Source organism: Rousettus aegyptiacus, unplaced genomic scaffold (genome assembly GCF_014176215.1).
Source record: "Rousettus aegyptiacus isolate mRouAeg1 unplaced genomic scaffold, mRouAeg1.p scaffold_m13_p_6, whole genome shotgun sequence".
In the NCBI taxonomy this organism is placed as follows: Eukaryota; Metazoa; Chordata; class Mammalia; order Chiroptera; family Pteropodidae; genus Rousettus; species Rousettus aegyptiacus.
The window spans coordinates 10,938,445-10,951,394 of record NW_023416309.1 but is presented as its reverse complement, the minus strand read 5'-3'; the positions used below and the strand labels follow the sequence as shown (position 1 = coordinate 10,951,394).

The 12,950-nt window shown below is 39.2% G+C and overlaps 1 protein-coding gene across 31 annotated transcripts in view; it reads right to left on the bottom strand.

Moving 5' to 3' along the window:
* KCNMA1 (potassium calcium-activated channel subfamily M alpha 1) overlaps positions 1–12,950 on the bottom strand; it is a 683,907-nt gene that overhangs the window by 132,845 nt on the left and 538,112 nt on the right. For all 31 annotated transcript variants that reach the window (XM_036222528.1, XM_036222530.1, XM_036222529.1 and 28 more), the window contains 2 exons: positions 6,416–6,502; positions 32–108 (listed from right to left, as the gene is read on the bottom strand). In XM_036222528.1, the coding sequence (XP_036078421.1) occupies positions 32–108; positions 6,416–6,502 (164 nt within the window). The remainder of the gene's footprint in view (positions 1–31; positions 109–6,415; positions 6,503–12,950) is intronic.

The following is a 12,950-nucleotide window of genomic DNA, read 5'->3' as shown; positions in this document are numbered from 1 at the left end:
GGGAGGGAAGGGGGAAAGAAACATTACTTACGCCGTTTGCAGCCACATTTTTTTATTCTTTTGGGATCTGTGATGTCATCATGACAGGCCTTGCAGTAAAAAAATGCCCTGGAGAAAGAGAATGGAAAAACTGACACATTTCATAATCCACCCAAATGAAATGAGTACCACATTTCCTCCACTGTGGTGCCAAATTAATGAAACATGCCAGCACTAATTTCCTTTAATCTTTTGAAAGGTTTAGACGTTTATAGACGGAAATGTTTGTTGCAAGACCATTTATTTCAAACACAGGTCTCGGCGATTTGAGTTAGTGCTTCTTCTAATAAACTTTCATTTGAAAAGGAACAGGGGAAAGGGTGCCAACAGGACGCTGCGTCTGCTCATTCATCTCTCATTTTTGAGAAGGGCATTCACTGCTGCTCTTCAGAACATGTGGGTGACCATCCCTGGGCCCATGGTGGTGAAGTCACATACATCTCCAAAATTCTCAGTCTGGTTAACTATATATTAAAGGGGCATAAGGATGATGTTCCTCAGTCTAATAAAAATATTCACCTTGTCACTTTGAAAGCACCTTTTTCTTTTCAGTCCAAGTGAGAGGGGTTGAAGAAGACAGTAGAGAGGGAAAGTAAAAAGTAATGAATCAGGGGGTTCCCTTGTCAAATTCCTGCTGGGATACCATAGTCCGTATTTACTCCAAATTGGCTGGACCAACTTCCATACTCTCCAGCCTTAATAACATGTAATAAATGAAGGTTTTCTTCTCACAACACAGCACAGCTCAGCTGACCACCAGAATGGGGTGGGCAGAGGGTATTATAGGGTTAGGATGGGTAGAAGGAAACTCAGAGGGAGTAGTTAACAGGAAAACCCCCTCATCTGACTCGAGTGTCAATATGTGATGATGAAACACCTTGGCCATGTTAAAGACGTTCTAGATGAGATGAAATAAGATCATTCAAGCACTATTTAAAGTCCACGAGGCCTAGAAGAACAGCACTGGAGGCCTGTGTCCTATCAGTACTGGAGAGGTGATAAAACTCACTGGAATTACCTTTCAACCTTCTGGGTATAGGGACTAACCAAATCCCTGGCTCAACACCTCACCACTCCTGATACAAAACTGAATGCCAGGGATAAAAGTGGTCTTTTCTTGGCCAGGGCTATAAAGAAAAAAACACAATTCTTGACTGTTTTCTTCCTAGGTTCCTTTTTATGTTTTTCACAAGACTTGCATTTATGATTGGCACTAGTTGGAAACCACTATTGAGACTTTTGAATCTGGAAGAGATCTGAGACTTGCAGCCACAGTTCCTGAGACTCCGTGTTCTCATTCGTAAATGGAAGAGATTGTCATGACTGGCCCAGCGTCATCCTGTGCTGGAACTTGGCCAGCCCCAAGCCGTCTAGATCCAAGCCCAATGTTCTTTCCACCATAGCTTATCCACTATTTCTTTAAATGCCAATTTTCATCCATGTTGCCAAAAAAAAAAAAGAAAGAAAGAAAAGAAAAACATAGCTGATCGTTTGCCCTCAGTCCCTCAGTGGCAATGTGGCTAAGAAACCAATCAATGACAACCTGCCTTGAAAGGGGAAGGACAGGAAAGAAGAAAGCAATTTTGCTTCCACTTCCTTGACCATTTTCTTCCCTTTTTGATGTTACTACACATATTAATAATAGCTAATATTTATAGAGCACAAACTATAGGCCAGGAGCTGTTCTAAGTATTTTATAAGTATTAAAGTATTTGAACTTCAAACGATTCTTTGAAGGAGGCATAGTGATTATCTGTTTTACAATAAGGAAATTGAAGGACAGAGAGGTTAAAGTGATCTGCCCAAGGTCACAGCTGAGTGGCAGAGCCAGGATTCAAATCCACTCAGTCTAATTCCAGAGTTCAAAGTCTTAAACACATCTCTACTGAATGATGAAGAAATGAAATGAGTCTGAATAGACTGTTGAAAAGATAAAGTATGATTACTTCATGAATTAAAGCTAGATTCAAGAAGCGAAATACCCACAAGGGCCAGACAGGTAAAGTTAATAAGGGTGAGGATGGCAGTCTATGGTGACCTGGAGACACATCCCCCAACTGGAGAGGGCAGAGCATCTACGCTCCAGTGGATTTTTGCCTCATAGCACTTCTTTGCAGGCACCATTCTCTTCCCCATCCACCTCTGCCTCTCTCATGCTCACCTGGCAAAGCCCCCATCTTACTGCAGACCTGCACCTGAGCTGAGAGTAGCTAGGGAAAGAAAATACAACTGTGCTGCCTGATCTTGCTTTAAATCCATGGTTGTGGATTCCAGGGGCCTTTTAATATTACCAGGATCTATCCCATAACTCCACCTCTCGCCTCAACCCTCTCTGCTCTCCTCTCCACTTCCTCTTCTGCTGGTGACCTTGCCACACACATCATCAAGACTAGATCTTTAGAATCTACTATCCTCTGGTTTCTCATCGAGTTTGGCCAATGGAGGAAGCCAGCAGGAGGCTGGACAGTGAGAAGAGACAAGTTCTTCCTTGCCAGGTCATAAAATGGCGACATTTCTCTATGGAAGGACACAGCTCCTGCAAGGCAGCCTTTTGTACACCACAGCCTCACTGTCTAGTTCTGACAGCCCTCCTTCCCCTTCCCTTCAACTCTCCAGATCTAGGACCGAGAGTGGCTCCCCTCTGTTGCTAGCTCTGGGATGCTTTGCCATTCCTTGTTGGTTTTCCTTAACTCTCTGTCCACAATTTTATAGATTCTCTTCATAGGATCTCCCTCCCTTTTCCCATGTAAGTATGTCATTTGTTTCTTGCTGGGACCCTTACTGACATAGCACCCAAATTTATACCTCCAACACCCACTTTTCTCCAGAACTCCAGAATCTTAGGTCCAACTGCCTTTATGACATCTCCATGTGTATGTTTAGTACATATCTCCTACTTAACATGGCCCAATTAGAGTTCTTAATGCCCTACCACCCCAAACTTACTCCTTCTCCCATTTCCCCATCTCATGAAGATGGAACCACCATCCAACCAATTGCATATGGCCCTAATTAAAGCTCTGTTCTTGATTCCTCTTTTTTCACCTCTCTTCTTATGTCCAGTTCATCAGTGGGTCCTATGAACTCTCCAAGGTATATTCTGAATTAGTCTCCCTGCTCACCTCCACTCACCTAATCTACACAGTAGTCTCTGAGTCTCTTTGACTCCCTTCCTGCTCCCTCGCATCCTGTTCTCTACCCTGCAGGTGGAAAGGCCTTTTAATAACATAAATCAGACTACATCACACCAAGCTTAAAGCCATCCATGACTCCATTTTATAACAAATCCAACCTCTGTATAAAGTCTTTTGGAGACCAGCCCTGCCACTCTAACCTCATCTCACCACTTTACTCCACCAAGTGGCACTTCTTTTTCCTTTGATTCCTTGAACACCACAAAATTGTTCCCACCATGTCTCCTCTTCCCTTCAGATATCTGTATGATGGATTCTTTCTCATTACTTCAATCTCTGCTCAAGTTCACTCCCTCCAAGCAAACTTCACTTATACCCAATGTAAATCAGTGACCCGGAGGCATTAATACTTTGCACCATGAATGAACATAACTACAATTCTCTCATCCCTAAAACATGGCCATGAGAGCAGAGACTTCATCCATTGTTCACTACTGTTTCCGTGGAACCAAGTACGGAGTGTCGTAGAAAGTGAGTGACCTACGGATATCGGATGAATGAAAGGGTATGAGAACGCTGCCCAGTAGTGCCGGATCTACAAGTTTTTCAGAAGAAACCTGTAATAAGGATTTTTATATAAAAGATTGGGACTTCTTCATCTTGATAGCTTCTTATTTTTTTAAATTGTAACTCAAATGAATCATGTCTGTAAGCTAGGTCTGTGAGGCACCATTTTTGTGACTCTTCCATTGAAGACTATGTTAAGGTTATTCAAAAAGCAAAATATTTAGTGGCAAGGAATAAAGGACAAGGGCCCAAAATCTTGTTAAGACTGGAATTGGATGGTTTCATTACTCTTTTTTTTTTTCTAAAGCACTGCATCTGTAAGTTTCTATGAGCCAGAATTCATTAACTTATTTTGTTGTTGTTGTTGTTTGTTTATTTATTTATTTTTTTGTTGCAGCAGACAGTGCAAACTCAATACTAGAGCATCATGATCTACTTTTCCATTTTTACAAAACTTGTTTAGTTTCATTCAAATCTCCAATGTCCTTTCTGTGGTTTTCTGCAGTCTTCATCTATTTGAAATCCCCTAACTGACAGCATTTGCTCTGACACATCACACACCACAGAAAATTACAGGCTGGTGTTGTAGCTGATTGTGTCAGCATGTATTTGTGAATACCATAAAGCACTGAAATGAGACATATTGCACTCCCTAATATAGGAGGTAATTTGTTTTTCAGACTGCCTGGTATTTGTGACATTCATTAGTGAGAGATGCAATAGGAAATAGAATTACACAAATGGGAGCTTCATGTTATATTGGCTATGTGGGAGGTACACGTGATCTATGGTACCGCTGTGCTCCCCAGCCCTGTGTTTGTGGTGCTGAGTTGCTGCTTCCAACTTTTATGTCTCAGTCTGACCGTGAGCACAATCTTCTCTTCCAGAAGACCTAGGAGGCTTCAGTCCCATTTTCCTCGACTCTCCTCTCTCAGGGAAACCCAGTTCTGGGTTCAGTTCTAAAGAACAGTGAGAATCCATAAACTAGAAAAGGAGGTTTTCCTCTCCCACACCTAAATAATAGCCATCCTTTCCCAATTGGAAAAAGTAAATTTAAATCATTAGTAGCTCAGTTTTTAAGGATTTCTTTTTTGGCTGCTTCATTCATTTTTTTCCTGAGAGCTTTTATGACTGGTATGGCTACTTTGCAAGAGTGGTCACGAGGAAGAAAATACTAAGCATCAGTTTTTAAATATCATAGTTCTGTGTTCATTACGTCAGGCTTGCCTCTTATCAAATAATTAAGAATGTAAGCTCTAGAATTGGACATTCTGGTTTTAAATCCTGGCTTTACTACTTTCTAGTAGTTTGGCTCTGGGCAAGTTAGTTAACCAATTTACTTACGTGCTGAGTATCTTCATTAGTAAAACAGATATAATAATGCTACCACCTCATAAGGTTGTTGAGAGGATTAAATGAGTTTATCGATACCTGGTACTTGGTATCAGAACAGGCACATGTTAAACTCATAAGTAAAACAGATATAATAATGCTACCACCTCATAAGGTTGTTGAGAGGATTAAATGAGTTTATCAATACCTGGTACTTGGTATCAGAACAGGCACATGTTAAACTCTACATAAGAATTTATGAGTATTATTAAATTTGGTAGAAAGTGCAGGTTTTAGAAAAGAAAAGACAGCTTCCAATCTGGGCTCTGCCACTTGCTTATGTGCTATGTGGCAGGGACGAATCATTTATCTCAATTTTACAGATGACAAAACCAAAGCCCTGAGAGTTTTAGAAGACTTATCTTACAAAGTTATTTTGAGGTATAGCAATGAAAAGTGTAGAACGTCTAGTACAAGCCTGCCTGGCTTTGAGTAGAAACTCATGAAATGAAGACATCAGGCTCAAATAAATAATTACAGACCTTCACAATTAATAATTTATTTAAAATAGTTTATATAATGTTATGGTTGAGCTGAGTGACCTGACCTTTTGCGTCACATTTTCTGCTAGTAAATTTTTCCTAGCTCACAGGATGGAATTAAATATAACAATATTCCATGGTGCTTTACAAAGAGCTCTATGATTTCCTAGGCCACTTAAAAAGGTTTAAGGATGTTAATAAAACTGTCACAAAATATTGAGGCCAATGAAATTCTGGGCTGTACCTACACAGGCTTGAGAACTGAAGCTGACAACGTCGGCTACCTCCCAAGAAGGCCACAAATAGAAATATGGCCAGTTAAGTATTTTATCTGAAATTAACGTGAACCTTCTGAGATTCCATTTGACACTGAAAGTAAAAAACTGATAATTCTCGATAAACTTGCCCGGATAATATTAAGTGAAGAGTACTAGACAGAGAGCCAGTCATCCTATGTTATGTTGTTCTGGGTGATCAAGCATCAGGACAACCTCGAACAACCACTTCAGTTCTCTGGAACTCAGTTTCTTCGCTTGGGAAATAAATGAACAGGTAAGTAGCCTCTCCTAGTTCTAAAATGTTATTATTCTAATTCAAAGATGTGGAATTGATTATGCGAAGAGGGGTGCATGGAAGCATTTGATAGCACAATCTCTTTTTCCTAAGACCTGGCTTCAGTTGATGCTCATTAGACAAGTTAAGAAGTTTTGGGGTTAGGGCCCTGTACATATGGCCCACTTCCATGGATCAAGATATCTATGGCTGGAATAGAAAGGAAGGCAGATAAAAATAAACTCTTACCTTTTAACTTCTTTGGCATCACTTGCGATGAAAAATCCTAAAGTACCTTCTTGGATCTTAAGGTGGTTTCCAGGATTAATTAATATACTGCTCAGTGAACAAAAACAAACAAAGAAGACACATTTGTGAGGCCACGTTCTGAGTAAAACCTTAAAGGCTACGCCATACTGTTAATTGTATAGGGGGCCCACTAGTCTAATGCTTTCCTTAAAAAATTTTGTCTAGAGTCTGATGTCTACTGTCTCACACATTTAATTGGATAATGCCATCATAAAGCTCAGATGCTCAATTCCCAGGCTGGCATCCTCCCAATTGCAGAAATAAACAACTCTAGGTTTTAGGACTGGGTTTGTATAATGGGGTTGCCATCACAGGCTTCTGATTTGAAGCAAATTTTCTAATAATGTACTCCTTTGTAAACTGCTGTTGATGGTCAACATTGAGTGTTATTAGTCTAATAAAGCTATTGCTACATCGTTTTTCTGTTAGATGACAGAGCATTAATGGGACCCCTATATGCATACAGAAACATACATGTATACACACCACATTTCGCTGCAGGGAATGGCACAAAACACCCATAACCAATGTAGGAGCAAACAGAACATCTGTATGACATTAATAAGGACACGGAAGTAGATTCCATGTGCAAGCTATGTAGGAAGAATTAGGTCTACTAGAAAAGTGAAAAAGAAAAATGCCAGAGATTGGAAATACTTAATTATTCCAGTCTGCTGTTTACAAAAACGTTATGGACGTGTTTGAATAAGGTGCATGTCTAGTATGTCCTGATTGGGGCAAACTGTAATTAGAAAACAAATGCAAATTAGCACTAAAAAAACTTTGCCTGCAGGAACATATGAACCTAAATATATCCTGTCCTATTTCAAAGTGGGGTAACTAGATTAGCTGACCAAGTTGTGTTTGGACTGACAGAAGTGATAAATGTATCCTAATCCAATAAATGGATGAAACAAACAAGTACAATTTTCTGCAGATCAAAAGCAGAATATGGGAATGTTTTGCACAGAGACTGAGACAAGGCTTTGGGCTGAATGAGTACAGTGTTTAGGGACTCTAAACGCAGCAACAGTTACAACAGATGGAGTCTTTGATCTGAAAAGGGGGTGTTTAATGTAATAGATGTTTGGAATTAGGCTAAAGGAAGTCCTTAACTGTCTAAAACAATCAAAATGGAGGATGGTGATTAACATGTAATCCTTTTCTGCTGGAAAAGTCATTCTTGAAAAGTGCTGTAGCCAACAGAATGATGTGTCTGTAGCAATACAGGAAGGACCCAGGTGAACTTTTGTTCTGTTGCAAGAAATAAGTAGATCATTATTGCAAAATAATTGTTTGTGGTCACAAGAACATCCACTATTACCCATAACAAAATCTGACAGAATGAAACCAATCCTGTGTCACTGTTATTATCGACACTAAATAATAGCAAAAGTCCATGAAGATTTGACTGTTCTGCCTTAGAACTACAGGCAACAATGAGATTCCTCATAAAGCAGCGGGCCACACTAATAGCACAGCTTGCAGACGGCAGCAGCACTGGACGGACACCTCCGAACCACCCTCCACCAACTCTTCACGTTCGTCTAACAACCCTCTGACTTTTTATAATTATAAGGAGGAAAGAGTGAGAGCTTACAATTAAGATAGATTTCTTTTTCAAAGACATTTAAATGCAATGTTTTAGAAAGGCAACACTCTACATTTTGCACACTTTCTTACCCCCTTCCTTTAAGAGATTGCTTGTATACTCTGGCTCTGCAAGCAGAAATTGGGTCCAAATTCCAGCGTTGCCATTTAGTAGCTGTCTGACTTTGGGCAAGTTACTAAACCTCCTTAGAACTCATTTTTCTCACCTACAAATGGGGATGGTAAGAATCCTAGTATTTCTTCAGAAGATTAAGTGAGATAATGAACAGAAGTCTCAATGCCTAGTGGTTATTGTTCCTTTTATCATTCATTATTGCAAAAAAAGCAAAAAAGGTATTTCATTTTAAGTGGATTGTCATATTTTCCTTAGTTGGCCCCATGAAATGGAATGCAGGGCTTCTAATAAAACATCCTGGCCATAATGAGATGAAGTTACAGGGTAAAGAACTGTACACTTCAGAATAATGGACAAGAACATAACAAAAAATTCCAAAAAATTCCAGGTACTTCTGGAGTCTAAAAGAGCTAATTTAATTTGTTAAAGCTGAAAAATTCTACATGTTGACATGTATTCACATAAGAGTGTAAGAAAAGGCTTCTGAGTGAAAAAAAAAATCCTATCATGATTTCAACAATGTAATTCAAAGGGAGAAATTTGACACTCATCAATGTCTTGGTGACATATATGCACAAAACAAGCCTCACGCAGAACCCGTTTCCCTTTTTTACATTATATGCTTCATTAATTGCACTCCAATGATCGATCCCACTGTGTCATGGTGGTGATAGCGAGATTCCCATCAATGAAAAGTCTCTTTTAATTTCCTCTGGTTTCTTTCTTTTTTTTTTTTTATCAACAGTGAACAAGAATGGGCCTACCATGAAAATTTGGGATTGTCACTCCAGAGACTGCAGGTTAAGATAATTTATTACAGCCCTCGAGCTTCCTTCAGTCAAGTTAGTATGGTGGAGAGAAAAGATTTGGGCACTGGTGTCAGGCAGATTAGTGTTCAAATCTCAGTTTTGCTGCTGATGGTTAGGCAAGCAGATGTCGGGCCTGTGGGTTCAGGTCCTGGACGTGGGCATGTGGATGCCACTATGCTCAGTCTTGCTGAGAGAATTAAAGTATATACTATGTGCTGAGTGACCTCTACATAGTAGATCCTTAATACATGGTCACTATTAATAGTAAGCAGGGTAATTACAATGACTACTTGAAAGGTAAATAATCTCTCATAGCATCAGTTCTCCATCTTGCCTTTGGTGCTAAGAAAATAACAAGGAGACGCTCTGTTGGTATCGAAAGACCTTTCTACTGAAGGCATTATTTGTAATATTTTATTCTTACACTACATATGGAGATGAGTTAATGTGGACTGGCTTTTAGCTGCACAGTGGAGTATCTCTATGTTCCTTAAACCTTATGGCTAATTGTGTGTAAGGCAAGAGTTCTCAACCCCTGGGCGGTGAACAGGTACCAGTCATTGGCCTGTTAGAAACTGCGCCACAAAGGAGGAGGTGAGTGGCAGGCAAGCGAGAGGAACTTCATCTGTATTTGCAGCAGCATTCCAGTGCTAGCTAGTATCACTGCCTCAGCTCCACTTCAGATCATCTCATAGGAGCAGCAGTCCCTGGTGGCAAAAAGGTTGGGGACTGCTGGTGTAAAGCACTGAAAGCATCTCCTAGTACATCACTGATAACATGATTCCAGGATGTTCTCTTGTTCTCACTTGGAGGGGGTGAAAGGCTTTAAGCCGCCTCCATGTGAGGTGTGAGGCTGTATCATTTGTAGCTATTCAATTCAGATCAGGCTAACGTAGTCTTCTGGGTGGTAATGAAAAGAGTGAGCCCAGCTCTTGAGAATAATGAAGTTAAGAAATCTAGATACATAAAGATGCTCATTATGCTGGATTCCACTCGTATAGTTAAGGGTTTGGTAAAGAAACACCTGTCTTATTGCAGGGGACCACTGCATATGATACACTCTGTGTAAGGATACAAAGTTTTAAAGACTCTTTAAGGAAATACATTACTCTTTTTGATATTTTAGACATTAAGTCTTCAATATGCATTCCAAATGCAGAAAGTTTAAATAAAACAGTAACCTTCCTCTTCTTGAAAATATGAAAAGATAAGAATACTAGACAGAAGTAATCATTTTCCTACAAAGTACCTACTATCTTTAGAATATGTCATTGATCTCCTAATGGGAATATGTAAATCTTTACAAAGATTCTACATCTCTTAAAATACCCAGTGTTAAGTTTGTTTGTTCTTGAGACTTCCAAAAGTCTCCCTCCCTGTGGATCACTGTAAATTGGCCTCTGGCTCCAATTTTGTCTGTTTCACTAGCTTATTAGAGATAAACATCAAGACGTGTCATGTGAAGAATCAAGAAAATCTCTAAGAAAAAAGTCCATATATCAATTAGCAGAATTCTAATAGGGACATCTTCTTGGCAGAGGTGGACTTTCCCTCATTTCAAGCAATCTATAAATTATCCTCTTTCTTTTATGACCTTGTTAATTTCAACTGAAAACATTCAGTGACAGCCAGAGGCAAAGGGCTGGTGTGGTCCCTTCCCCCAAGGATTCTTGCTTGTGATCTCTTTCTCTCTCTTTTTCTTTAGTTTTGTATCTAGGCTTATTCTTTGATTCCTTGCCCACTATATAGAGTGTATATATATATATATATATATATATATATATATATATATATATGCACATATACACACATACATATATATTTGTGTGTATATATATATATATGTATATATATTCATAGCCGAGTAAAGGAATATAAAGCATGATCATATTTCATTTACTTTTTATAGATAACTTTATCATAGTAGCCAGCTGAGAGCCCTACATACAATAGGCATTTTTCAACTATTTGTGAAATGAGTGAGAAACATAAGTCATTGGTCTCAGTTCCAAAAGTGTTCCTTTCTCTCTCTAGTAAAGACAAAGGTAGTCAATCACAGTTTTTCTTTCAAAGGCTAAACTACAGTTCTTACCAGTAAGTCCTAACAAAGAAGCAACCACACCTCTTCTAGGGGAGTGGCAAATGAGCCAACAATATCCCAGAGACATTAAGTATAAATATGTAAACACACAAATATATAAACAGCTAGCCACTTGGGGAGTTGGAGCAATTGATTTCAATAATGAAAACACCACTCGCTTTGAACTGAAATACGGGTTCCTAAACATAAAACACATTCACATGAACCTGGCTCACAGTGCTCTGTCCACCAGGGACATGGCACTGTCAGGTTCCTCCAGGAGGGGTTCCAGGTCTCAGGCTGTGATGCATTTCACTGTGTATCTGAACTTTGGTCACAGTGGAGATTTGGGGTTTGATGGGAGCATAATGACTTACTCCCTTCCTCTACCACTTACATACACATAACAACTGGGAAACATCTAGTTATTTCTTCTTCAATTATCTTAAACTTCACTTGTTTGCTGGTTTTAAGACAACTTATGATTAGTAAGTCAACTAAAACATAATTTTTTAAAGAAAACTTAACCATTATGGATAAATATGAAAGGTATGTATCTCTCCTCTCCACTCAATTTCAAGTAGGTGTAATGTACCATTCCCTGAGCAATTACAAAAATATCACTCACATGAGAACATAGTTTGTGCTTGATACCATGATAATTAAATCTGTGTCTAGCAAGCTAATGGGACTTCATTAACTACAGCGAGAGAATAAGAACCACTTAGGGCTTCAGTTCATGTTGCACCCAGAGGAATCATGCCACTGAAAGTGGCCTCTTAGACTATACAAGGTCACATACTATTTCTATTTGGGTGGAACTTTGTTGGAACTTATTGTTTCCCCTTTCAGAAAGTACAACTGAGGGGTTTATGGGCTGTGTTAGGGGCACAGCCTACAGAAACCCCAAATATCAAATCTTACTGTCTTTTTGGAACTTTTCACTTCTTCTGAGCATTACAATAAATGCTGCTGGAGTCCCACACAACTAGACACACACACTTTTCACAGTGTGCATTCCATGCTTCAATATACTTTAGCCCAGTTCACTTACACAGAGACAGCATAATAAAGATTGCTCCCAGTTGGTCATACTCAAAAGACCACCACTGTGGTCCAACAGTGATAGGGGCAAGGACTTGTTTATCCTGAATCCATCTCAATAATTTTAGAAATGCCATTTTAAAACAGATTTTGCACATAAGAAAAACAGTATCCATATGAGATGGGGAAGGGAGAGTTCATTTAGACAGAACGATACTGGATATTTAGTTCTGGGAGCAAGCCATGTTACTTTCTGGTACGCTTTAGGACAAGTCATGCCTACATTACAACATGCCTTCACCACAAAATAAAAGGACTCAAAGGCCAAAAGCCAACAGCAGAGGTGCAACCACTGTGGACCTTTGAAGATGCAAAATGTTGCAGTAACTTCTTGCAGTTGGATCATATCAATAATACCAAACTGACAGGAAGCCACCTCTATTTTCACACATCTACTCAAAATATCACAGAAAAAAACTGACTTTGGAAGGAGTTACAGACAAACACACACACACAACACACACTCACACACAATTACAAACACAAACGTGTGACAGTGATTACAATCACAGAGCAAAACAACTTTTGAGAAGATGAACAAGTAAGCATCTCAATAGTATGTTTTCAACAATACTTCCTTAGAGAACACATTATTGAAAAGCTACACCGAAAATATTAACCTAAAAAGTTTTTTTTTTAAAAGTTATCAATGAGGATTTGGTCATGCTTCATGCAACATATAACAGCAGCAAAATAGGGTGAGGTCACATGGAGAAAGTTGAGATACTTCGTATTAAGAAATATGCCCAAACACTA